Here is a 25,440-nt window from a genome sequence, read left to right on the forward strand (position 1 = left end):
ATCAATATTTGGCGCCACATCCCTTGAGGACCTGCTGTACATATATTTTAGAGGTGTGCCCTTTGTTAGGTAACTCCTGCAAATGTCACCTCCTTTCTTCAACTTGCCTTTTTTACGCTCTTGGTGACCAGACATTCTTGATTTAAAGTCTAATTTGTCAACCTTTTGGTTGACCTTATCCTTTTAGCATTAATGTTTTTGCGTCCACTTTAAGAATTTTTACTGAGCTTAAGATCATGAGGATGTTCTTTTACGTCTTCTTCTAAAAGCTCAGTGTTGGAGGCTTTAACCTTGGGTCTGCCTCTAGCTGAAAATGATTTGGCATTGGCAATTTATGAGGTGCTTTGGGGTTCATTTTGTTCCTTATGGGTGCCCATCAGCTCCATGCCATTTCTGGGGAAAGCACATCCTCCCCCCACTGCACATCAGCATCACTGCTCACAGATCAGGTGACCACTGCCTGGGGATCCATTTTAGACTCTGTCCTGTTCTCTCTGCTGTCCTTCCCAATACTACACTCTTCTATTTTCTGTGATTTTAAACTTACTTGTGACTTGATATCTGGTCATCTTAAGTCCTCCAGCTCTGTTTATTTAAGATTCTCTTGGCTTTTTTTGACTCTTGACAATTCATATAAATTTAGAATTACCCTGTCTATGTCCACCAAAACCAACCAACCAAACCACGACAACAAAAAATAAAAAAACTTGTTGACATTGGATCAAATTTGTGAATTAATTTGCATCTTACAATATTGAGGCTTCTCATCCAGTGGTTTATCTAAACCCTGGGGGAGTTGCTTTGAACTGTTTGTAACAGCAATTACGGACTTGTTAAAGAGGGGCAATTAGAAGCAGCATGTTCTCTTAATAATAATAATAATAACAGTAGTAATCTTTTAAGTGGTTTTCTCATTCCCACTCTCTCTGCTTGTCCTTCTGGACAGGCACTCTATTCCATGGCATGCCTGAGGGAGGTACCTGGCGGATGGGTGGCTCCCCAGGGCCTGAGGCCCTCTGTTCCTAAGCACCAGGAACGGGTACCCTGTAAGGACTTGCTTATGTCTGCCGTCTGCAGAAGTGTGTCTCACCCCAGTCTAGCTTGGTGCAGGGTCTTTCAGAATGAAGATAATCTGAGTATGGCCCTTGAATTAATATATATATGGCTGCCTTGAGGGCAAACTGTGGCTCACAGAAACTGGGTTTGGCTCACATGGTACATATTTTAAATTAGAACATTGAAAGTGTCTACCCAGACATGTAGCTTCTTTTGAAAAAAAAAAAAAAAAAGAGAGTGGGGCCTCCCTGGTGGCTCAAAGGTCTCAGCACTATAAAGCTATCTGGCAGCCACTGCTTCCTGACCAGGGAGCTAAGTCAACCACGTGGCGCAGCAGACCTCTCCTGTCTCGCCCGCTGCTCCCCTCAGCAGTGTATTTTAATAGATCTGCCTGTTCTGCTCCCCGCTCTGTCTCTGGTGAATCCTCTCACCCCGCCCCGTACCTCTGGCCTACCCCAGCTCTTGTATGTATAAATAAATTTTTAAAAATTTATTTAAAAAAAATGAGAATATCTGGCTACCCTAGGCCCACTGTGATGCTGCCCTTGGTGGCTGAGCCCAGAGGGGGCCTTGCTTGGGGGCAAGGAGCCTGCACCACAGCACACCCCCACACACAGGCCCAGGCCCTGAGAGGCACTGAAGTGCCCCACCCCACCCCAACTTCTGCTTTGCTCTGACGCTGGAAAGTGCTTTAAAGAAAAACAAAGCTGGGGCCTCCCCTGGTGGTGCAGTGTTGAGCGCTGGGCTACGAAGCTACTCGTAGCCTCTCCTGCCGTGCCCACTGCTCCCCTCAGCAGTGTGTTTCATCACTCTGCCTGTTCTGTTCCCCGCTCTGGCTCTGGTGGGTTCTCTCACCCTCCCACACTTCTGACTGCCCAGTGCTTGTGTAAATAGGTAAATAAATCTTTAAAAAAAAAAAAGAAAAACAAAGCTTTTCATTGCGCAACATGTCAAACACCAAAGCAGAGAGCCTAGAAAAGTTAACCCATATGCACCCATCTTCCAGGCTTAACATCTGTCCTCTTCTGACATCTGAAACATGCATGGCAGTGTTCCCTCTAAAATTCAAGGGCTCCTTCTCTCAGTCCATGCTCCCTTTTAAACAGAACACGGTGCCATCCTCATACTCCTGCAAGTTGCTGGGACGCTGCGCTATCGGCTGCTACCCATCACGGTTGTCCATAGTTCCTGCTTGACACTAGTGTCTGGGTGGTTTTTAAGAGTCAACCCATACACTTACCTCTCTGTCTCTTTCTCTCTCAAGTATATTGAGGCATAACTTACAAGCAGTAAATAAAATTCTCTTTTTCAAAGTGTACAGTTTGATGAGTTCTGACAGATGTCTGCCGTTTGTGTAACTAGTGCTACCAGCAAGATACGGGGCATTCCGTCACGCCAGAAAGTCGGCCCTGTGCCCTGTGCCCCTTTGCAGGCAGTCTCCTCCCCGGCCTCTGGTGACCACTGATCTTACTTCTGTCCGGGTCATTTTGCCTTTTCCAAAATGTCATGCCCATGGAAGTAAGTCCCTTTCTGGGCTCCTTCTCCTTTACATGACATCGAGTCTCTTCATTCACAGAATCCGTTCCCTCGCTCTTCTTTCCTTGCCGCGTTTCTGTGAAGAAACTGGATCATTTGTTTCACAGAGTTTCCCACAGTCTGGTTCTGCTGATTGTGTCCCACTGGGGGTTGCTTTTGAAAAACCACAAAAGAGCTCATTTTCCTGTGTGACCTTTATTCCGGGGCACACTGTCCACTAACAGGCCAGGAAAGCCAGGAGCCGAGCTGTGTCCACTGTTTCCCAGCACAGGCAGGTGGGCAGTGCGCTGAGCTGCTGCATGCCCAGTCCACACTCCAGAGGCCCTCGGCCCTGCTCAGTGTGAAAGGAGAGAGGAACAGATGAGCTTTACAGGCAGAAAGCCCCTGTGGGCTGGAGTGTGGACTGCACCTGGGCTTCCTCCCTCCGCGGGGACTCGGCGCGCAGGTGGGCTGGACCCTCACACTGCCCTGCAGGCTGGTCTAGGTCTTCTGCTGCCCACCGAGCACGTCCTCTGCCCTCCCTGCCTCCTGTCCCCTCATGTGGTTGGGTGGTTTTGTCACTCCAGCGCGTGCCTTAAACTTCAAAGGTGTCCTGTGGGGGGAGCGGAGCGTCAGTGGGCTGGTGGCCTTGCTGGGTGTCACCAGCGCCTCTGTGCAGGGTGCCATGGCGCTGACACAAGCACATGTCCTTAGGCGCTGCTTGTTGGGGAGGATGGTTGTTGGGGAGGGTGGTGTGATGTGATGAGCACTCCAACAGCCGTGGCAGTGGGGGTGCAGAGGAGGGGTGCCCTCTCCGCCACAAGTATGATGGGGTTGAGGTGCCCTCAAGTGGTGGCTGGGAGGCTGAGTAGGCAGCTGGGGAGAGCAGTGTGGGGCAGGACAAGCAGGGACCTCTGTGGGAAAGGCACGTGGTGTAGATCACTAGGGAAGGTGGAGTCATCAAGGTAGTAGAGTCAAGGGGAATTGGGGTCACAGAGGGAGCTGAGGCAGGGCCACTTTGTGACAAGGGCCGTCATTCAGTGTCAGAGGCTGCGGCTTATCTCCAGGCTCTGTCTGACTGAGTTCCCTGAGCCACACCTTGGCCCTTGGTCTCTCTCTGCTCACCTGCCCGCCACCTAACTGCCCCACCTGATGCCCCACTTGCTGCCACAGGTCTCTGGACTCAGGAGAGAGAGGCCAGAGAGTGCCCTGTGGTGTAGGACAGCAGGACTCCACCTGGGGTCCTGACCTGCTGTATTGGGGCAGGGTGTCCCCAACAACAGCCCACTCAAGCTTGGACCACCCTCAGTGACCAGGACCTCGAGTCCCCAGGACTTCCTGTGTCTCCTGAATGTGCCTGGAGACACACCAAGGAATTCTGCAAGCTGTGCCTTGGCCGATACAGTGGGAAGGGCAGGTGCAGCCTCACCAGCAGTGTGGGCATAAGCTGGTGTGCTGGCCACGGCGGACTCCCACAGGTCTGGACTTGAGTCACCGCTTCACCCACATCTTATCTCTTGACCTGTCAAAGGGGAATAGAAATCCTTGCCTCCTTCACAGGGTGGGGAGGCTTAACTGAATAAAAGATAAAGTTCCTGGACTACAGGCTGGCTCGCAGTAGGCGCTCACTAAGTCACAGTTCCCACTCTCTTTTTTGTCTTTGACCTGTGAACTCCCACCCTTGCTTTGACCTTCCACTTGCCAGAGGCCAACTGTCATAGAAGGAAGAGCAGTCCTTACCTTTGGTTCCCTTCTTGGCCCTGTTGGTGGAGAGAGCTGCTGTTTTTCATTTAACTTCTAGTGAGCCGCTTTCTGTTTTCACCCAAGGCAGCGCTTCCAAACCACTCGCTTCTGCCGGAGGCTCTGGGACTGCCTCCCCCTTGGAAGGGAAATTCCAGCCCTCTTCATAGCACCCCCTTCTCCCTTCCCATGGTAGCAGTCTCAAAGACATCCTCTTCCCGGCAGCCTACCTCCGGCTCTGCAGCTCCCAGTGTGGAGTCCTGGCTCCTGTTCCCCTCCGGCCTGGGTGCCTGTTACCTTGGGCATCAGGGAACGTGCCACCACATGCTCCACTCTGGAAGGGAGCCCTTTAAAAGCAGCTGCCCCTCACCCCCGGGTCGCCAAGGGTGGGGTTCCAGGAGAAATCAGTTCTGCTGTGCGTAAAATTAAATTTGGGTTGCAGTTTTCAGAAATCCTTTTGAATATTGTCTGGGACTGGAAATAAATGAATCACCCCAGGGCATCTCGGTTCATCTCCATCCAAGTGACTCAGTGCTTTTGTCCACCCTCCCTCCCGGCCTCCCCGCATGGGGACTGCAGCTGACTTCTGAAGCCTCACCCGAGAGACTCCTGCTCCCAATTTAGGAGGGAAGAGCTTTAACTGGAACCTCTTGTGCTCCATTCCAGAGCCGTGTGGTGTCTGGGCTCCAGGCCTGGCCAGCTGCTAATGAGCTGTTTGTACTTGGGTGCCTTTGAAGGGGTGCACCTTAAGATAAAACCTCTCAGCAGCGCATGCAGTGTCCACCTGGCCAGGCGTGTCCCCCACTGTGTCATGGAGCAGTGAGACGCGCTGGCTTCATGGCATGCAGCGGGCTCCCAGACGACAGCCCCAGCATGGGTCCCAGGGTCGGGGGGTCTCCTGCCCTCAGCTCTTTGTAGGGAGGGAGGGGGAAGCAGATCTAATTCAATATGATCCTCAGATGCTCTGGCCTCGGGATCAATGCGGCTTCCTTTATGGAGAAACAGCCCTGCCATAGCAACCTGCACAACCGCCTTCTGGTGTCTAGAAGAGCTTTATTCAGCCTACAGGACTTCCTTTTCTTTTTTTTTTTTATGGGAAAGAGGGAGGATGTGGGGAGAAAGCGCTCTGATATAAACAGTTACCAAGGAGACCCGAGCTGGGGTTGGAAAGGTTTTCTCCTTCCCTTGGTCCATACAGAGGGAGGAGGGGTGTGTGCCCGAACGCAGGGAATCACGGGAGATTTCAGCCTCGAGTCCCGAATCCTCCTGCTGGAACTGCCAGATGTTGCCGCATTCTCAGGCTGGAGGTGACAGATGCAGGCAGGGGCTCAGCGGAAGTTCTGAGGGAACTGGGGTGCCCAGAAGCACCATCAGAGATAACAGCCGCGGGGGCCGGCATAGGGGATGGACGGAACGGGACTTTGCAGCTCTGCCTGGCCCCAGGAGAGAGCCGCAAACTGCCTGTCCCCCTAAGTCCTGGAGGTGGGCGTGAGAAACCATGGGGTGCACGTACTCATCTCCGCGGGACGAGCCCACACTGAGAAGGTCAGTTGCAGACAGTGTCCCTGAGGGCAGACTGTGCTCCAGTCCCTTGGACAAGGGGACGCCTCGCACCCAGACCCTAGAGGATGGAGCTGCCTTCCCGGCAGGGGGTGCCCTAGAGGCCCGAAGAGGGTGCTGAGGGGAGTAGGGGAGCTGACCAGCAGAGTTGGGGTGGTCCTGGGGACTCATCTGGGCACGGGCACCGCTGACACCCAGAAGGCCCCGTGCACTGACCTCAGCCCTGTAAAGGTGTGTTCTGTGTGTAGGTGCCGGCATGAGGCTGGGGGTGGGGGGGAGCGGTAAAGCCAGCTGTGGGCATGCAGTGTGGACCCCCTTGAGCCACGCAGGCAGGGAGGCGGGTTCCCCGCTCTCGCTGTAGGGATGTCAGGTAGCAGCAGCGTGTCAGGACAGCCACTGAAGACCCACCTGCCTCCTCAGGCTTCCCTTTTCTCCCACACGAGCCCTGGGCTGCCAGGGATTTGGAAACTGCCCCTGGAGCCACCAGGGAGAGCGGGAGCATCCTCCCTACTGGGGCCTGAAGCTCAAAGGGCCTCCCTTCAGGAGTACCCATGCTTCTTGGGGGAGCCCTTCCATGACCAGAGCCATCAGATCTGGGGTCCCTGCTCTGTGCAGCTGCCTCAGGAAGCCACCCAAGGTCTCCTCCCATGCACCCCCTCAACTGCTAGGTGAGCTCCCCACCCAGGAACCCCTCAATGCCTGGGTTCCATAATTTTCTTCTTGGGAGCCCTTTCCTGTTTCAGAATCAAACCTAGCTCTTCTGAGGGGCCTTTCCCAGTTTCTTTGGCTCCACCCACTTGGTCTTCGCACCAGGTGCCACCAGCTGCCTTGGAAGGCAGAGTTGCCCAACACCTGTGTTCTTCTAGAGAACACCCCCTCTATCCGGCAGTATTAACCAAGTTTCGGGTGCCCTGGGGGAGACTGCCGGGTTGAGATGTGCGGGTTTTCAATGAGAGGAACCTGAGGCCTCAAGGAGAGGCCGCCACTTGTCCTGTCACAGGCCCCTGTGGTGGCAGAAGCGGGATTTGACCCCAAGCCCCTGCTTCTGGTGTGTGGCCTCTCCCATCTGCCACGACTCTCCTTAGGGCTTATTTTTTCCCATCCTGGCCATTGGCCTTTGGGAGGTAAAGGTTGCCTGACTTGGCTGCCTGCCCGCGAGCTGCCACAGTGCCTGCCCCACCCCGGCTGCACGCTTTGTCCGTAGGTGGTGGCGAGCAGCCTGGCACTCCTGGAAGTGTCTGTCTCCTGTCCCTTTCTTCAGCAAGTCTAGAAGAGTCTCCACCTTGTCTAGATGGAGCTTCTTGGGAAACCTCTGACCTTTGAGAGAATCAGGAGACAATGGGGGCACGTGGAAGAGAGTGACAGATGCCTGACTTTCGAGGGCAGGGGACGGTGCTCTGACAAGGACATGGTGCATTGCGGGGTAGAGGGAGTTTGCGGGAAAGACAAGCTAGGACGTTCTAGGCAAAGGCGCAGGCGGGCCGCGGGAAATGGTGAGCGGGTCTGCACAGCCTGGTGCGCTTGGCTGGCGGATGAGGGACGGGGCGGGTCGTTGGGAGGATTCCCAGTTGGTGGTCTCCGCCCTCTTCTTTAGACTATGTTCTCCCTTTGCTTGGGGTTCAGCTATTACCTTTATCCTTGTTGGAGCCTCCAGAACCAGTCTGTCAGAATCCCCGCGCCACACTTCTTTTTTTTTTTTTTTTTTTTTTTTTTAATTTTTTTTTTTTTTTTTTTTTTTTTATAGAGGCATGCTTTATTTATTTGTTTGTTTATACATGCACTGGGTACAGTCAGAAGCGCGGGAGGGTGAGAGAATTCACCAGAGCCAGAGCGGGGAGCAGAGCAGGCAGAAGGACCGAAGTACACTGCTGAGGGGAGCAGCGGGCGGCAGGAGAGGTCTGCGCGCCATGCGGGACCCTCCTCCGGTGGCCGGGGAGCAGCCGGGGATCGAACCGGCGCCTTAGAGGCCGCGGGCAGCTTCGCAACCCAGCGCTCAACCGCTGCGCCACCGGGGAGGCCCCCGCGCCACACTTCTTAACATAAAAGTAGTTCTTAGAATCTGATGACAAACGCCCTGCATGTTCACTGGAGGGGAAAGACAGGGTGTGGGAGTTGGAAATAAAAATTAGCAAAAACAAACAAAAAGCAGCCACAGCCTCTTCCAGCCCTAGGCGAGAACAGCCCCGCATCTCTGTGCTTCTCCTCCCGACCTCGCCTTTTAAAGGAAGCGGACGGCACCGTCCATACTATTTTGAAGGCCGCTTTTCCCACCAATATGTCAAGCACATCCTTCCACGGCGTGTCATTTGACAACTGTATGCCCAGTCTCTTCCCTAGTTTTAGAAACTTGAGTTGCCCCCATTTTTAAACGATAAAATCAACTTTTTAGTTACAAAAATAACGTGAAAACACAAATTTGGAAATGCTGGAGCAGAGGCAGCTGCCGACGTGGTCCCTGCAAGTGGCACAGGCGGAACCAGAAGCCCTCGGTGCCGCCACACGCATCCATGCCCACTGCACGCTTTTGTTTTTCAGGCCCTCGTCAGTGAAAGACAGCAGCTTCGTGGAAAAGATGAAGAAGACGGTGAGTTTTCTCTCTGTCTGTGCTTTTCCCAGCAAGTCTTGGCCCGGGTGGATGCGGAGCGTCCAGCAGAGGCCAGCTCCCCTGGACAGGAGGAGAGGGGACATGAGCCCAGGCACCTACATTCTAGTCTGACCAGATCCCAGAGCCCCAGAGCTGCCCTGCTGTTGCCAAGACACTTCCCTTGTTTTCTGTTTTTTGGGTTTTTTTTTTTTTTTTTTTGAATATTTACTTCTTGAACAAACCAGGCTCCAAGAATTGACCCTCCCACTAAGTCAGGATGTTGTCCCTTCTCCTCCTCCCACCCAGGCCAGCTGTGCCCAGGGGCAGGGAAGACCTCGCGCCCGGAGGCCACGGCACGGCCGCAGCTCTACCTCTGCGCGCTTTGCTTAGCTCAGCATTCAGTTCACGGCAAGGGGCTCATTGTCCAATGGTCACATTGTAAAAAAGACTTTCCATGGAAAGTCTTTCTCCTATTCCTGACACTCATCACTACTGTTCTTGGTATTCTGTGGCTCATTTTAGAGCTGCTTTATGCCCATGCAAATAAAAACAAATAGTCTCATTTTATACTTTTCTAAAACACAAAAGGTGGCATATTACTATCCTTATGTACTTCCTGTGCTTACTCGCTTTTAAAGACCATGATTTTTTTTTTTTTGTACTTGATGATATGTCTGGGAGAGCCTTCCACAGACCCCCGCCTCACTCTTCATGGAGCTGCCCTGTGTGGCCATGAGTGCTGCGGGTTAACCGCGCCCCGTGGATGGGGACTTGAAGTGTTTCTACTACGTAGCTCTTAAAACAGTGCTGCTGTGAGCACGTAGATCCCCAGGTACGGTGACATCCCAGCGGTGGAGTTGTTGGATCTCAAGGTGTGTGCATTTGTGGCTGTGGTGGGTGTTGTCCCCAGCCGGGGTCACCCCAGGGCGCGCACTCGGCAGCGTGCGAGAAAGCCTGTTCTGCCATCAGTTTATTATCAAAGTCTGACATCTTGCCTGTTTTCCAGATTTAAAAATGGTATCTCTTTGTAGTTCTCACGTGTGTTTTTCTTTATGAACATGAGGTGAAGCAGACGATCGTGTTACCATGGCACTTTTTTTAAATGGGTTCCTCATTCAAATTGAGGAACTCCTTAAAATTATTCTGGGGGTTGATCCCTCATCTGTGCTAGGAATTAAAAAATAGCTTCCAGTCAATAGTTTGTGCTTTGACTTGGCTTATCATGTGTTTATTTGGCCGTGTAAAAGTTACATAGTCCACCTTATGATTTCTTTCATGACTTCTGGACTTTGAGTGTGGGGTTTGGAAAGGCATTCTTCAGAAGAATTCTGTATTTTCTCCTAGTACTTTTACAGTCTCCTTTTCCATATTTAAAGTTCCATTTATCAGGGATTTGCCCCGGTATAAGATGTGAGGTGTGGAGCCAGAGCTGTTGTGTTCATGTAACTGTCCCAAGTCCACGTGATGGACTCCCTCCTTCCCCACTGGCTTCATCCTACACCTAATTCACATGTGACCTTGGGTCTGTTTCCATATTCTCCTGTTTCCATATTCTCCTGACTTTGTGGTCTCACTGTCTGCACACAGTATCATACTGTTTTACTTACTGAGTTTTTATTTTATTTTTATTTTTTTTAAAGATTTATTTATTTATGCATACGAGAGCTGGGGTACAGGCCAGACATGCGGGGATGAGAGGATTCACCAGAGACAGAGTGGGGAACAGAACAGGTAGATCTACAGAAATACACTGCTGAGGGGACCGGTGGGTGAGACAGGTCTGCTGCGCCATGTAGGTAGCTCCCTGGCCAGCCGGGGATCGAACTCGTGCTACAGAGGCTGCAGATTGCTTCATAGTGCGGTGCTTAACCCCTTGCACCACCGGGGAGACCCCTCTATTGTCTAGGTTTTTATAATGAATACCTCTCATTTTTATGATCACCTGGAAAAACATACCCCAACTCCCGATTTAGAGATTCTTGATATGTTTCTTTCTTGTCAGTCTTTTTCCTCTGTGCATGTATGTGTATTAAAAAACACATACACGTGTGTGTAATAAAATTGGGTAATACTTTACATACTGTTTGGTTACCTTTATTTGCTAAACAGTATGTTGCATTTTCATATGTCATTAAATCTGTCAGAAGTGTGACTTTGGGGGCTGTGTAAGATGACCTTGATGGCCATCATCACTAGGGTGGCCTTGGCCACGGAAGCTGTGGCAGTGAGATGCTAGCCCCAGGGTGACTTAGAAATGACCTAAAGCAGGAAGGAAAGAGGGTTCCCATGTCCTCTGGAGCCCCCAGTGAATCCTGTGGCTGTTGGCCCTGTACTGACTCCTTGTGTCTGGCTTTCCCCAGGGCAGGAACATCGTCGTGTTCTACGGCTCCCAGACGGGGACTGCCGAAGAGTTTGCCAACCGCTTATCCAAGGACGCCCTCCGCTACGGGATGCGGGGCTTGGCCGCAGACCCCGAGGAGTATGACTTGGTGAGCTCTCGCCTGGCCCCTTCTTCCCGGCTCTTTCAGCAGCATAAGGGAGACGTGTCTGGATCCTGGAGGCGCTTTAAGGGCTGAATTGCCAAGGGGACAGACAGGAATGGGCGTCTCCTATCACTTGTTCTAGCAGCCATATGCCCAGATGAGCCACCAGCACCGCTCCCACTGGACTTCCGTGCTCTCTACGCTGTGGGCTCCACCAGGGCTGGCCAGGTCCAGCAGAAAGAACTAGTGGATTGGGTGTGGCTTGAAAATGAAAGGCCTCACAGAGCTGGAAAGGAACTCTGCCCCCTTTCTGCCCCACCCCAAGTTGCAGTGGCAGGAGAGCCAGGTTGAGAAGTTAAGGAATCGGGGCCCTAAATTTCTGCCCGCCTGCTGTGGAACTCTGGGCCGGGGCCTTCCCTGCCTGTTACCAGCTGAGGGCATTGGATGAGTCATCTCCAGGAACCCTTCAGCCAGACTCTGAAACAAGGCTTTTGTTACCTCTGGTCTGGGCCAGGGCAGGGGGCCGGGTGGAAGGGGACATTACCCCTGGAAAGAGGACAGCCTGCGAGGACCAGAGAGCCTGAGAACCGGGGGACGGCTCCTATTTGCTGGGGGAGCCTCTTCCCTCTTCCTGCCAACTGTCCTCTACATGTTGCCCTTTGGGGCACTGAGAAACTATCTGCAAGACCCAGCCCCGACATCCTGGCTTCAGTCACCTCCCGCCTATGTCCGCGGGCTGTGAGGGTGGGCGTGCTCCTTGCTCCCCGGGCTCCTTGCTCCCTGGGCTATTCTGCTCCTGGCACGGGCTCCCGTGTGGTTTGGGGTCTCCAAAGCACAAGGATCTTCCAGCAGTCTGCCTCCCTGCTTCTGGGTCAGGACAGCCAGGCCATGGCCCCAGGTGGAGGCCGTGATCAGACACCCAGGAGGGGAGGAGGCTAGTAGGGCGCAGGTGGTGCTGAGAAGAAACCCCCCAGGGAACTACCTCCCCACCTCCTAAGACCTGAGTCTTGGCCTGGCTGTTCTTGCAGCTCCAACAGGCTCCATGTTCTTCCTCTGAATTACTGTCTCCAGAGCGCCAGCTCCTTCCTCACCTGCCATGCCATCACCCAAACCGTCCTGTCCCCCCACCTGACCCGCACCAGCCCCCACTTCAGGCCTTGGGGATAAGCACTGCCACCCATCCCTCTCCAGACCTGGTCTTTGAGTTAGCGAACAGGTGTTAGGAATCAGTGAGCGCCCTGGCTCTCCTGTGCCCCTGGGAGGGCCCACAGCGGAGGGCTCCACGTTTTGAGTGCCATCTAGTGGCCAGGATCCCAGCCTGCGCATGTCCACTCAAACCTAATTGGCCTGCTTCCGGAGTTTGACCACCAGCCCTGCTGTGCACCTCCCAAGCGGGTAGAATTGTTCCCTCTGACCCCACCACACCCGGCGCATCCCTGGCTGGGAGCTGCCCGGGGCAGGGCGTCCCATCAGCACAGACCTGACCTAAGGCAGGTGGTCGTAGTCAGCCAATGGGCTGCCCTTGTCTCTCCAGGCCGACCTGAGCAGCCTGCCACAGATAGAGAACTCGCTGGCCGTGTTCTGCATGGCCACCTACGGCGAGGGCGACCCCACCGACAACGCCCAGGACTTCTACGACTGGCTCCAGGAAGCAGATGTAGATCTCTCTGGAGTCAAGTATGCGGTGAGTCACCGTCTTCTTCCAGTAGCTTCTCGTGGGCTCCGGTCAGCCTGTAGTGCCTCCCCTAGGGCTTTGGATCCCCCACATCCAAGGGGTGTCCTCCTGCTCTCTCCTCACTCCAAGCAGCCAGGGCAGCCAGAGGCATCAGGCTGAGGGCCTGGCAGGGAACCCTGAGAGCGGTGCTTGTGAGGGGACCCTCTCATGCCTGGGCCGCAGTGCTCAGAGTTACTTCTATGGCCCCAACCAATGTGCTCCGGGAGAAATTGGTTGCCAGACACTAGAGGCAAGAAAGATGGGCCGGTGGGCACCGTTCCATGGGGCGGGGAGGGTGGTTTGCAGAGTTGTGGGTTGGAGGCTAGCTGTGGAGGGGGTCCTGGGCTGCAGGCCACCTAACAGAGCCACTTCCAGGGTCAACAGTGGCCAGCCGCTCCTGGCGGCCTTCAGCGTCTGGCAGGTGGAGGACCGTGGGTACTGGACTAAAGGCCCTGGCTGGGCCAGCACTGCAGGAAACCCACTCCCTGGCCTGGCCAGGCCTGACCCACCACTTCCATATAGGTGTTTGGCCTTGGGAACAAGACCTACGAGCACTTTAATGCCATGGGCAAGTATGTAGACAAGCGGCTGGAACAGCTCGGCGCCCAGCGGATCTTTGAACTGGGGATGGGTGACGACGATGGGAAGTAAGTGCCCCGACCAGCCCTGCAGTCCAGGCCCCCCTCCCCAGGTCCCCGTCCCAGCTGTCATGTGTCAGGAGGGGACCTCTGGGACATTACCACTGAGGGCCGGGGAGGGGAGTCGCCCCCTCCTGAGCAAGCCTCAGCTTTTCCACACCTTCTGGCTTGCCCGCTCAGATAGTCCCTTCCATGATTAGTATAGACATTCTGGGGCCTTCCTGATGCCTTGAGCTGACATCACTGGGCGGACCAGCATGAAATGAACCCTAGGGCTTGGGCAGGGTGCCAGGAAAGCCCCATGTTGGTCCGGCAGCCCCCTCTGGTGCCCAGGCTGTTGGTCCACCACTGGTGGATCTCGTGCCGCACTTGGGCTCCCTGGGTTCTGGCTCACTCCCTCCTCTCCCCAGCCTGGAAGAGGACTTCATCACTTGGCGGGAGCAGTTCTGGCCAGCAGTGTGCGAGCACTTTGGGGTGGAAGCCACTGGAGAGGAGTCCAGGTGAGTGCGTGCCTGAAGATGGGGTGGGAAGCCATGGGGGGGCACCTCCCAACGGTGGAAGGCCTGGCCCTGTGCAGTGGCCATGGGGACACGATGACAGGCTGGCTGAGCCCCAGCTTTGCAGTAGGCGCGCAGGTCCCAGCTAAGGTACTTGAGGCCGCCCTGGGAATAGGCAACGGCTCGGCACCCAGCCCTCACGCCGCACACTGCAAGGAGTGGCCGTCCAAGAGGCCTGACCCCCATCTACTGATCCCCCCTCCCGCCCAGGATGTCCGGGTCTCCCACCTCCCCTTTCATTTCCGCAGTTTCCCTCTCTGAGGCGGCCTCCCTTCTCCCTTGAGGCCCACTCCGTCACTTCTCAGCCCCTAGCCTCATGCCCTGTCTCCCGTTTCCAGCATTCGCCAGTATGAGCTTGTGGTCCACAAGGACATAGACATGGCCAAGGTGTACATGGGCGAAATGGGCCGTCTGAAGAGCTACGAGAACCAGAAACCGTGAGTAGAGGGCATGGCAGCGCCATGTCCCAGGGCCTGGGGTCAGCAGACAGCTGGCAGCCCCATGTCCCTGCAGGACCTGTCCTCCCAGTCCCCGTCCCTCAGGGCTTCTTCATCCAGGTGTAGGTGCCAGTCGGGGCACCCACAATTTCATCTCCACTGTTACAGGAGAGTTCAAGGCCCAGAGCTGGGGCGGGGAGGGGGAGGCTGCTCTTTGCTCAGGGCCTTTGGTCCAGCACACAGCCTTGGGGAGACTGGCACCCGCTCAACTGGTATTCCATTGGCTCTGACATTTGGCTATGCAAATACCCTGGGCCAGGGGTAACTTCAGGTCATGGACCAGGATATAGTAAGTCTGGGTCTAGGTTGAACTTTGATAAAAGGGCTCAACTCCTTAAAATTGGCCTCAATGTTTGGACTTTTTGTCCAAAAACACTGTGTTCCTGTCAGGGGCCCCTGACTGCTTTGCTGGGGTGCTGTCTGGACTCCAGCTGGAGTCGAGTCCTCCTTGCAGCTCTTTTGGGAGCACTGCCTTGGACTGGGCTGGGAGAGCCCTTCATTTGGTTGCAGGAGTTCCCTCATGAGCCGCAGAGGACAGCCCTGAGGTCCCTGTGCATTGTGTAGCCAGAATGCCCCCTGAGGGTAGGGATGTTCTGACTGAAGCCCCGGCCAACCACTGAGCTGCTCTCCTCCCCACCAGACCCTATGATGCCAAGAATCCATTCTTGGCCGCAGTCACCACCAACCGGAAGCTGAACCAGGGAACTGAGCGACACCTCATGCATCTGGAATTAGACATCTCAGATTCCAAAATCAGGTACCAGCCACTGACCCTCCCCAACCGTCACTCAGAGCCTCCTCATCCAGGGGCAGCACGGGCTGTCCACCCTCTTCCTGAGCTTGTATCTCCCTCCCCCTAGGTATGAATCTGGGGACCACGTGGCTGTTTACCCAGCTAATGACTCCGCGCTGGTCAACCAGCTTGGTGAGATCCTGGGCGCTGACCTTGACGTTGTCATGTCCCTGAACAATCTTGATGGTGAGTCCTGGAAACAAGGCCACTGTCCCTCCTGCTTCCCGAGGCAGCTCTGGCCCCTTGGCAAGAACAGTCAGTGAGCTTCTGCTTAGGCCCAAAGCCTGGCACCTGAGAGGCCCTCCCACCCCAAACCCCAGGCTACAAGTTCTGGAGCAAATTCGGGGGCAGGAGGCAAAAGTAGCTATAGGGTCTGGTCCTCTCCTTTGGGTTTCCCCCACTCCTCACTAGCATAGTGCCTGATGCTCAGAGGTCCTGATGCTCAGAGACAGGGTCAGCCCTGGCTGCCCGCACAGCCCCACGTCCTGTGCGAAGAGGAAACTGCAGGCCAGGAGTCTGGTCCCAGGCCTGGCTCCATCAGGAACGGCCTCTGAGGACTGGGAATGCCCTCTCCCTGCTCCAGGGCCTTTCTCTCCTCTCCAGTAAGATGCAACCCTAACAGTGCTCTGGGTTGATCTGGGGTACAGAGTGCAGGGGGCCCTAACCCTGGTGGAGGGTGGGGCTACCTGCCGAAGCCTCTGACTATGAGCCCCATGCTCCTCGCTCCACCAACCTGGGGCCCAGCTCTGCCTCACTCTGTCCCACTCATTGTTGTCCTGCGGGACCCTCACCCGGGCTGCTGCCTCTCATTAGTGCAGTCAGCCCTCTAGGGAACAGCACAAATGGGGGCTGGTCAGAAGTCATCCTGCCAGCCATAGCACAGCGGGTGTGTAGTGTGCTGTGCACCCACATGGCGACCACTGCCCCTGCACCGGGAGAACCTGAGGCCTGCGGGGTGCTCTTCACTGCCCACACTGCTCAGAGTAGTGTGGCTTTAGAAAAGACATGCTTGCACACCCAGCCTGGTGGGGCAAGGCCCAAGCCATGGTTTCTGGGCGCAGCACAAGGAGGCCGTGGGGTGCTGGATACACAGGGGTGTTCTGTTCATGCAAACCCATCAGACTACCAGATGACATCTGGCATGACTTGTGCACAAGGGTAGTTTGTCAGACCTACTCATGTCCCCAACACTGAGCCCCTGTTCCAGACCCTCTCCCCGGGGCCCCAGCAGCCCTCTTGGCTGTGTGTGCCCAGGAATACATGGGCCCCACAGTCATACCTCTGAGAGGTGGAGTCCCTTTCTGCCCAGTCCCAGGCTGGGCCCTGCTCTGCTCCCCTTCTCAGGCAAGGGCAATGTCCCTGCCCGATTGCAGGAGGGATCAGTAAAGTGTCCTGGTCACTTGTGGCAGCAGCAGGTCCTGGCAAAGGCGGGCAGGAGCGGTACCTGGAATGTGCAGGACCCCATGCCAAGAACATGGACTCTGAGCATGGGCCTCCACATGGCACCAGGCACTAAAACTGACTTGAGGGTCGCCATGAGCCAGGGTACCCAGCCCACAGGCAGGACACATTTGGGGAGTTCTATCTCTGCTCTCTCTCTCCGAGCAGCTCTCAGCAGGCAAGGGGGGGGCTCAGTCTCCTGCAGTAGAGCCAGTGAGTGCCAGGCCACCCCCAGCAAAGCCCCACCTCTGAGGAGGCTGCTTGTCCTAAAGCTTAAGGCTGACGAGAAAGAACCAGAGGAGCTGGCCCTGTTTCCAGTCCCAGCTGGGACCCCGGCTTCCTGTGGAGCAGGCCTGAGGTTTCCCCACCCATGCCCAGGGGTGTAGTCACTCACCACAAATCCTGCCTTCCCTCTCCTTGCAGAGGAGTCCAACAAGAAGCACCCGTTCCCCTGCCCCACCACCTACCGCACGGCCCTCACCTACTACCTGGACATCACCAACCCGCCGCGTACCAACGTGCTCTATGAGCTGGCCCAGTATGCCTCGGAGCCCTCGGAGCAGGAACACCTGCGCAAGATGGCCTCCTCCTCAGGCGAGGGCAAGGTGAGCCCAGCACCCAGATGGCCACCACCCCAGCCTTGGGCTGCAGCTCCCAGCCAGCACCCCTGGCCACCCCACACCGCCATTCTCCAAGCTCCTTGGGCCCATCTTCAGCCCTGGCCCCAGAGTCCCCTCACCCAAGCTTACCCCAAGTTCTGTGTCTTCCTAGGAGCTGTACCTGAACTGGGTGGTAGAGGCCCGGAGGCACATCCTGGCTATCCTGCAGGACTACCCGTCCCTGCGGCCCCCCATCGACCACCTGTGTGAGCTGCTGCCTCGCCTGCAGGCCCGCTACTACTCCATCGCCTCATCTTCTAAGGTGGGATGTCCTCTGGAGTAGAGGGGTGTCTTCCAGGATGGGGGGATACTGACCCTGGGTTTGAAGCCTGGTCCCCTTAGAAGGTACAGTGTGAGCTGCTGGAGGTGCATCCGAGCCTTGAGCCTCAGGCCCAGCTCTGCCCAAATGTCCGGGGCAGTTCACACAAGATCCTGTCAGCAGGCTGGACAGTGGACTATGAACTGCTCCCAGGCCCTGTGGTGAGAGGCAGTCCGGACAGCTGCTGGAAAGAGGCCTGTGAAGGCACTTGGGGGACCACAAAGGATGTGAAGAGGCTCTGAGCAAGGATCCCTGTACCTTCAGGCTTGGGGTGACCTGGCTGGGTGGTAGGTAAGGAGGGGGCACAGCTATTGAGCTCCCTGCCACCCTCCCTCCAGGTCCACCCCAACTCTGTGCACATCTGTGCTGTGACTGTGGAGTATGAAACCAAGACTGGCCGTGTCAACAAGGGTGTGGCCACCAGCTGGCTGCGTGCCAAGGACCCTGCTGGGGAGAACGGGCGCCGGGCCCTGGTACCCATGTTCGTGCGCAAGTCCCAGTTCCGCCTGCCCTTCAAGGCCACCACCCCTGTCATCATGATCGGCCCCGGCACGGGGGTTGCCCCCTTCATGGGCTTCATCCAGGAGCGGGCCTGGCTGCGACAGCAGGGTGAGTGTGTGTTCCCGGGGCAGGGGGCAGGATGGGGCCGGGGTTCCTCGCTGACCCTGGCCCGGTGCTGCCCCAGGCAAGGAAGTCGGGGAGACGCTGCTATACTACGGCTGCCGCCGGTCTGACGAGGACTACCTGTACCGCGAGGAGCTGGCACAGTTCCACAAGGACGGCTTCCTCACCCAGCTCAACGTGGCCTTCTCCCGGGAGCAGCCCCAGAAGGTGAGGCAGCAGGTGGGCCACCCTGGAATTGGGGGGGGGGGTGCCTTTGGGACCAGCCTAGCTCACCAGCACTGCCCTGCTGGCCCCCAGGTCTATGTCCAGCACTTACTGAAGAAAGACAAGGAGCACCTGTGGAAGTTGATCCATGAGGAGGGTGCCCACATCTACGTCTGTGGGTGAGTGTGGGCAGAGGAGGGGGCAGGAGCAAGTCCCTGCCTGTCCGCTTGCCTGGGGTGGGGGGGCCTTGTCCGACCCCCAGTACCACCTCTTTCCTGCCCTCAGGGATGCTCGGAACATGGCGAAGGATGTGCAGAACACCTTCTATGACATCGTGACCGAGCTGGGGGCCATGGAGCATGCCCAGGCCGTGGACTATGTCAAGAAGCTGATGACCAAGGGCCGCTACTCCCTGGACGTGTGGAGCTAGGAGCTGCCGGCCTGCCTTGCGCCTCCCTTCACGCCCCTATAGACTTGCTTGCCCATGTAATCATTTTCCTCACTCCCTTCTGCCAGTCTCCAGGGTGGTTGCTGCTGGGCCTGGCCACAGCAGGTAGGCCCAATGACAAAGACTGCTCCAGGCCCCAGGTGTACCCTCCGGAGCCCCCCAGGGCACGTGGCCAAGGGTGACCCGGCCCACACTTTGTGAACACCTCAGGCCCTCAGTGGCTGAACAGAAGGGGCATTTCTCTCAGCTGAGCTGGGGCCTGGTCCTTCTACATGATTTTCAATGAATGTAAATAATTTTAAATAACCTTTGGCCCTTGGAATAAAGTCCTGTTTTCTGTATTTGCCTGGTTATTTCTTGAGCAGGGGCCTCCCCCTGGAAGTACTTAACTCAGGCCCCAGAGAGACCACAGCTCAAGATCACCAACAACTTGTGCCAGGGTGGCAGAGAGAGTCACCAGGCCCATACCTGAGTCTTGGGAGAGCACACACCTCCAGCCACCTCTGTGCCTCTTCCTTTATTGAGGCCACTGGCCCCCAGCTCCCCACAGAGTGGGGACACGGGCCAGATCTTCCTCTCCAGCATAGCCTTTAGGGCCCACAGAGCCCAAAAAACCCAGGGAGCAGAAGAGACCCTCCCAAGAAAATGGGAGCCCCCACCCTTTCAAACAACACATGGGGTACAGAAAGCCCCTTCCAGGCCGGGGGTGCTGTAGGGAGTCGTGTTGGCTGACAAGGACAGGCCCAGCCTCATTCATTCTTGCTCCCGTGCCTCTGACTGTGGAATTTCTGGTGCACGACCCTCAGGGTGGTGAAGAAATTGCCGAGGAAGAGGATGAGGAAGGGGAAGCCACACATGAGCACCTGGGGGCAGGGGAAGGAACGAGAGTTAGGAGGAGGGCTACGATTGGGGCCTCCAAGCATCTCTTCCAGGGTTCCCCGCTCACCTGCCACTCCTTGCACTCGGGGTCCCGGGCCAGGTTGAACAATGTCAGTGCATTAAAAAGCTGCCAGAACTGAGGAGACAGGTAGAGGGGGGGTGTTAGGCAGAAGCCAGTCCCTGCTTGAGCCCAAGGTCAGGAAGAGACAGATGGACACACAGCTCCAACTTACATGTCCAAAGAATAGAAAGGGCAGCAGGAAGGTGAGTCCCCGCCACATCCAGGATTGGAAACCCTCTGCGGGGAGAAAGGGTCAGGGCGCAGAACGACCAGGGAGAGAGGGACACCATCACGGGGCCCGGTGGAGGGAAGAGGGACGTCTTCCCAGTCCCCGTCAGGATTCCCAAGGGCGGGCCACGCCAGACTCACCCACAGTGAGGTCCATGGTGTGCCTCTCCCCCAAGGCCCGCAGGCGGTACAGGCAGCCGCTCTGGTAGTAATACTGGAGGAACTGCACGAAGCCTGCGAGCGGGCACATCAGACTGGGCTGGGGCCCCAAGCCCTTTCCCACCCCTCCCTGTGGGCGAATCCCGAGCTGGGACTTCTGAGACACTCACTCTGGTACATGGAGAAGGACAGGAATTGGTTCCGGAACTTCTGGTACATGAGGCCGTCGGGCCTAAGGCAGAAAGCAGAGGTAGGTGTGAGGAGGCCAGCTCCCTGTCCAGACTCCCTCGCTGAGGCTCAGAGTCCAGGTCAGGGCACTCACCACGTCAGCATGACTCCCGACAGGAACGTGGAGACGTAGTGATGGAAAACCCACCAGCCTTTGATCCTGTACGAGGAAGCCACTGTCAGGTTCCCTCAGTCCCCAGATCTGTGCTCGGAATGGGGCCAAGATGGGAAGAAACCAGTACCCCAGCCTGGTTCCTGCTTCGCTGTGGTCACCCCCGCCCACGTTCTGGGGTCACTCCAGTGCTTCCCCACTCCACCCCCCAATCTGGGCTGGACTCTGCCGTCACCCACCGGGAGCCATTGTTGATGAGGATGCTCTCTCGGATGGTCAGGGTGCAGTAATACCAGACCAGCAGGAAGTTGAAGGTAGCATCTGTCACCCTGGGGAAGGGCACAAAGGGTAGGTGCCAGAGGGCCTGGAGAAAGAGCAGGGTCTACCCCGAGCAGTGGGACACCCACCTGGAGTTGAGGAGGAAGCGGCAGGTGAAGGAGATGAGGATGAGGATTATGGTGAGGTAGAGCTTGAACTTCTCGTACTCATCTTTGTAGGCAAACCTAGGAGGGCACGTACTCATGGGACAGACTGGAATGCTGGCAGGGCCCACCCTCACCTGCACCCCTGCTGTGGACACACTTCTGGGGAAAGGTATGGGGCCAGCATGGGTAAAATAGCCCCTGAACCTCAAGGCTTAGCCAGGGAGTCAGGGCAGAGGAAAGGATCCCAGGAGGTGGAGAGGGGCTGAGACCCAGTCCATCACAAATTACTTAGCCTGCTTGCTCAGGAGTGTCACGTTGACGTTGCCCAGAACTAGGCTCAGGTACAACCTAGGGGGAGAGGAGACTTGGTGAGGAGGGGCCCTGACAGAGAGAAGCCAAAGGGGACAGTACCCCAAAGGGGCCAGGCCAGAGTCTGGCCTTCCCATGGCCTTGGCTTAGGGTTCTGACCTTGGAGATGCTACAGACCAACTCCACAGGGATGCCAATGCCCGCCTTTCTCCTGGCATGTTCACCAGTCATGCTCCAGGTTAAACCAACATCCCCCACCTCCCAAATTCCCTGCCCCGACCCAAGCACCCCACCTCAGTGCCCAAGGAAAGCCTGGCTCCCTCACCCCATGGAAGCTGTGCCTGCATCTCCGACTACCCCTGGGACCCAGGTGTGGACCCAAGGTGTGTGCATGACCACCTTCTACCTCCTGCCCCATAGCTTCTGCTCGCTCTGAGAAACTTGAGCCTTGAGAGCCTTCCTGAGAAACTCTGGCTGAATTCTCCCAGACCTCTCCGCAGGCAGACACACTCATGCTTTCCCATACAAAGGAAGACACACACCCAAGCAAAAATCACCCTCATGCTAAGTTTTAGGTACTGTTTCTACTTACTGGTTTCTCCTCCTACTCACAGCGAAACTCCAGGAAAGTTACCTAAACATGACTGTCTCCTCAGATCTGTCATTCCCAATATCGACTTCCACCTCCCCCTTCCCACGGAGCTGTTCTCTCCAAGGTCACCCTGACTTTCAGGAAACATTTTCTCGTCCTGATCACATTTAACCCCAGGGCCATCTGATCAGAGGCTACTGGCCACTCCTTTCTTGGCTTCTGGAACTGGCTCTCTCCTGCTTGTCTTGCTACCTGTAGTCTGGTTTTTGTTTTTTTTTTTTCCCATGCAACACTGCTGGCTGCCCTTCCTCGTCAGTGATTATAGCAGGTCTAAGCACATGATGACCCAGTGCTGCAACCTGGCTCCCCTCTGGTCTCACTACGCCCACCTAGTCCCACCCCAGGCTCAGCCACCAGACCTGCTGTCACCTTGTTGTGTTCGCTGTGTCACTCATGAACACCAACCTACTCCAGGAGGCTGGATCTAACCTCAGCTCATGCGCTGTCTTTCCCTTTAAAGCACCCATCATGGCAAGTTGTCACTATCACTGAGCTAGTCACCCTGAGGTGTCTTGACCATCCAGCCCAGAGTGAGTTCAGGGGGCATTTACTGACCAAATGACCAAGCAAAGGAAAGCTACACCTTCGGACTCGCTCCCAAAGGTAGGGTGAACAGAGCTGGAGAAGGCATCTCACCCATTCTTCTTGGGCAAATAGGCCTCCATGTCAAAGAAGAGGCCTTGGCGTTCCTTGATCTGGTTCTCCAGCTCCTGCGAGGCCTCCTCTGACTCCACCGGGAGGGAAGGTTTGCATCTGCAGATGGGGCCACAGAAGTCACAGTCAGAGCAGGAGGCCCCAGAAATCACACTTGTCACCTGTGGGCCATGAGGGCAAATGGTGCCCAGAGATGGGAGAAGCCATGCTCAGGGACATTCACGGAATCAGCGCCAGCACTCTACCCCACCAGGTCAGACCCCCACCCCTGCCAAAGGTGGGGAGGAATATGGGGTGGGGGTGGGAGTGGACACAGGGATCCTAACTTCTTCAGGACAAGGGCCAGCTCCTGGAGCCGCTTCTTTTGCCGAGTGATGGAGCTAGTACAATTGTTTTGCAGCTTGGTCAGCTCCTCCAGCTTCAGGCGGTACAAGCGGTGGGTCTCCTGGGGAACAGGTGGGAAAAAGACACAGACTGGTTGGGAGTGTCACCGATTCAGAGCCTGCTGGGCAGGAGGTGGGGTACATGCTCTTAGGGACTCCTTGGTAGGGTCAGAGCAGGAGACGGGACTTGCTCCTGTTCAGAGCCCACCCTAAGGTTGTTCTCCCCTAAGGAGGCAAGATGAGGTTCCCTCTGCAAGCCCAGAAGCTCACACAGCACCCCTCTCCCAGAAACAAGCTAGTTTCCTGACAATTTTCTGTCTCAGTCCATCCCTAGTTGTCCTATCCCACCCACAGATTCACCTTCTAAACCAAGCAGACTACCTAAAACCATCTCCTACCCTCTCAGATCCTCCTGCCTTGCCAGCCTGCAGATGCAGGGGGCTGGGCTTGTCCAAGATGCCTTCTGCTCTGGCACTCCCAGGTGATCAGGATTCATTTCAGCCCTTGGACCTCCTGCTAGAAGGCCAGTCCCTCTAGCCCTCCCCCAGCACCTTTGGCCCAAGCTTCCCAGAGCACTTTGCCCTGGTGGGTGAATCCCAAGCAGCAGGAGCCTGGAACCTGGGCAAGGGGAGGTCTGAGGAAGGCCTGGCAAGAGTTGAGGCCAGGCTGGGAGACTAGGTCTGATCAGGACTCCGAGGAGAAGCACTAAGGACAGCAGGCTTGGCTTCAAAGCAGACAGGAGAACCAGCTCAGGAGAGGTAAAGGTCAGATCAAGTGCCCAGCTGAGCTGGGTTCTCCCTGACTGCATGTTTCCCATATCCAGGAAGGGCCCTGACATAGCCACCCCTCAGAACCCAGCATGTACCACCTCTGTCCACTCCCAGTCACTGCCCTCTCCTGGCTGAAGGTGGCTGGCAGCCTCCTCCCTAGCTTCCCCAAAGAACAGAACACTGGCCCACACAAGCGAGATCCTCCCTTGGCTCAGGGAGACGCAAACCCGGCCAGGTGCATGCGGTCGGTCCCTGCAGAGTATGACCTGCCCACTCCTCCCCTCAGTCTCGGCAGCAGCCGCAGGCACCGGTCTTCTTGGGCGCTGTCCTTCACCTGGGCTGACCCCGCCCCCATGGGGAAGGCAAACCACCCAAAGACCATGGCTCCGTGGCAGACTCAGGCCAAGACAACGTTGCCCAGAGGCGGGGACAGCGCTGCAGGGTTCTGACCCCACCGGGCCAGCGCTCACGGCGTGTTTGCTGAGAGACTGACTCAAGAGTGGGCCTGGCCGGCTGACTCAGGCGGCCGCCCTCCCGGAATGGGATGGGTTGGGCGCCTCCTCCTAAGGCCCTGGCTGGAGGGCCAAGTCCACCCAGTTTGGTGGGGTTCCTCGGGGGTTGCAGCGGCTGCGCGGGGCAAGGGGCCAGCGCCGGACATTCATTAGGGGCCGAGAGGAGTGCAGAGCTGGCGACACCGGGCCGAGGGCCCCGCCACTCTCGGAAGCAGCTCCAGGGGTCCCGAGCTCCGACCCGAGCTCCCGCCCCAGCCCCAGGGGCACTTGACCCTTGACCCCAAGCCGGAGAGACGTGGCTCCGGGACGGAGGGGCGCCCGCTCCGCGCTCACCTGGATGCTCTGGAAGTCCAGCTGCAGCTCCTCCCAGTCCCGCAGGCAGTCACCCAGCGGGCCGGGGGGCGGGGGCTGCATGGCTGCCGGGCCGCGCTCCCGACCAGCCCGGGGTGAAGGGCTGAGCCGCAAGCCGGGCCAGTCCCCCGCGCCTCCGCCGCCTCCGCCGCCGCCCCCGTCCGCTTCCGGGCTCGAGACGCCGCCCGCCAATGGGAGGCGGCCCGGGGAGGCGAGCGCGCGGGCCCCGCCCCCTCCCTCAGCCAATCTGGCCCCGGGGCGGGGCCGGGGCGGGGCCGCGTGTCGGGGCCGCTGGTCGGGCGACTCCCGGCCGGGCCGGGCAGGGCTGCGGGGACGGCGCCCCTCGCCGGGCTCCAGGGGCCTGGCGGCCGCGTGGTGCGGCCAGCAGAGTCCCGGGCTGTCCAGCTGGGAGTGAATCGAGGCCTAGGGAGGTCACACCTGCCTCAACCACTGCCCTCCTCGGCAACCTGCAAGGAGGGGCTCCTGAGCCGCCTTCTCCACTGGGTTTCACCGCAGCCTCCTCGCCGTCTCCCTGCTCCCGGGCGCTCCGCTACAGTCCCTTCACTCGGCCGCCCGAAACACAGGCTAGTCCCCACCAGTGTCCCTGCCAAGAGCTTCCCAGCGGCTCCACTCGGCTACCTGCATGGGCCACTGACCTATACAGCCTTTGCTCTGTAGCCATCCCAGGCTCTGTTCCAGCTCAGACCGAGTCGTGCCAGCACTTCCTGGAAAGTTCTCACTCCTCTTGCGAACCCCCACTATTCCTTGAGGGCTCCCTCTTCCATTGGGAAGGCTTCTCCACTCCTCTTTTAAAGAGTCCTAGAAGTCTCACTCATAGCAGGAATCTAGAAAACTTAAATAAGGGACCAGGAAAATGAATAACTAT

At 56.8% G+C, this 25,440-nt stretch overlaps 2 protein-coding genes across 8 annotated transcripts in view; one reads left to right on the forward strand and one right to left on the reverse strand.

Annotated features, from left to right (window-relative positions):
* Positions 1-19,189, forward strand: part of LOC119241534 (NADPH--cytochrome P450 reductase) — a 52,441-nt gene extending 33,252 nt beyond the window's left edge. For all 7 annotated transcript variants that reach the window (XM_054693627.1, XM_054693624.1, XM_054693621.1 and 4 more), the window contains 14 exons: positions 8,407-8,455; positions 10,816-10,944; positions 12,473-12,622; positions 13,175-13,299; positions 13,701-13,790; positions 14,186-14,284; positions 14,985-15,101; positions 15,205-15,323; positions 17,001-17,182; positions 17,349-17,498; positions 17,894-18,164; positions 18,241-18,386; positions 18,477-18,562; positions 18,669-19,189. In XM_054693627.1, the coding sequence (XP_054549602.1) occupies positions 8,407-8,455; positions 10,816-10,944; positions 12,473-12,622; positions 13,175-13,299; positions 13,701-13,790; positions 14,186-14,284; positions 14,985-15,101; positions 15,205-15,323; positions 17,001-17,182; positions 17,349-17,498; positions 17,894-18,164; positions 18,241-18,386; positions 18,477-18,562; positions 18,669-18,813 (1,858 nt within the window). In that variant the 3' untranslated portion in view covers positions 18,814-19,189. The remainder of the gene's footprint in view (positions 1-8,406; positions 8,456-10,815; positions 10,945-12,472; positions 12,623-13,174; positions 13,300-13,700; positions 13,791-14,185; positions 14,285-14,984; positions 15,102-15,204; positions 15,324-17,000; positions 17,183-17,348; positions 17,499-17,893; positions 18,165-18,240; positions 18,387-18,476; positions 18,563-18,668) is intronic.
* On the reverse strand, positions 19,108-24,656 carry TMEM120A (transmembrane protein 120A). The gene is made up of 12 exons (XM_037506859.2): positions 24,537-24,656; positions 22,865-22,983; positions 22,521-22,637; positions 21,212-21,271; positions 20,906-21,001; positions 20,738-20,827; positions 20,481-20,546; positions 20,329-20,390; positions 20,141-20,233; positions 19,944-20,008; positions 19,778-19,846; positions 19,108-19,694 (listed from the first exon to the last, which is right to left on the reverse strand). The coding sequence occupies exons 1-12, from the start codon at positions 24,615-24,617 to the stop codon at positions 19,581-19,583; spliced, it is 1,032 nt and encodes a 343-aa protein (XP_037362756.1). The 5' UTR covers positions 24,618-24,656; the 3' UTR covers positions 19,108-19,580.
* Positions 24,657-25,440: the final 784 nt, after the last annotated feature.

Source organism: Talpa occidentalis, unplaced genomic scaffold, assembly GCF_014898055.3.
Source record: "Talpa occidentalis isolate TD23 unplaced genomic scaffold, MPIMG_talOcc4v2.1 talOcc4.12, whole genome shotgun sequence".
In the NCBI taxonomy this organism is placed as follows: domain Eukaryota; kingdom Metazoa; phylum Chordata; class Mammalia; order Eulipotyphla; family Talpidae; genus Talpa; species Talpa occidentalis.

Coding starts and splice junctions, on each gene's coding strand:
- TMEM120A (XM_037506859.2), bottom strand. CDS start 24,617: ATGCAGCCCCCGCCCCCCGGCCCGCTGGGTGACTGCCTGCGGGACTGG. Junction 21,002..21,211: donor CTCCTGAGCAAGCAGGCTAA/GTAATTTGTGAT, acceptor GTGCCCTCCTAG/GTTTGCCTACAAAGATGAGT. Junction 20,009..20,140: donor CACCATGGACCTCACTGTGG/GTGAGTCTGGCG, acceptor TTCTCCCCGCAG/AGGGTTTCCAATCCTGGATG.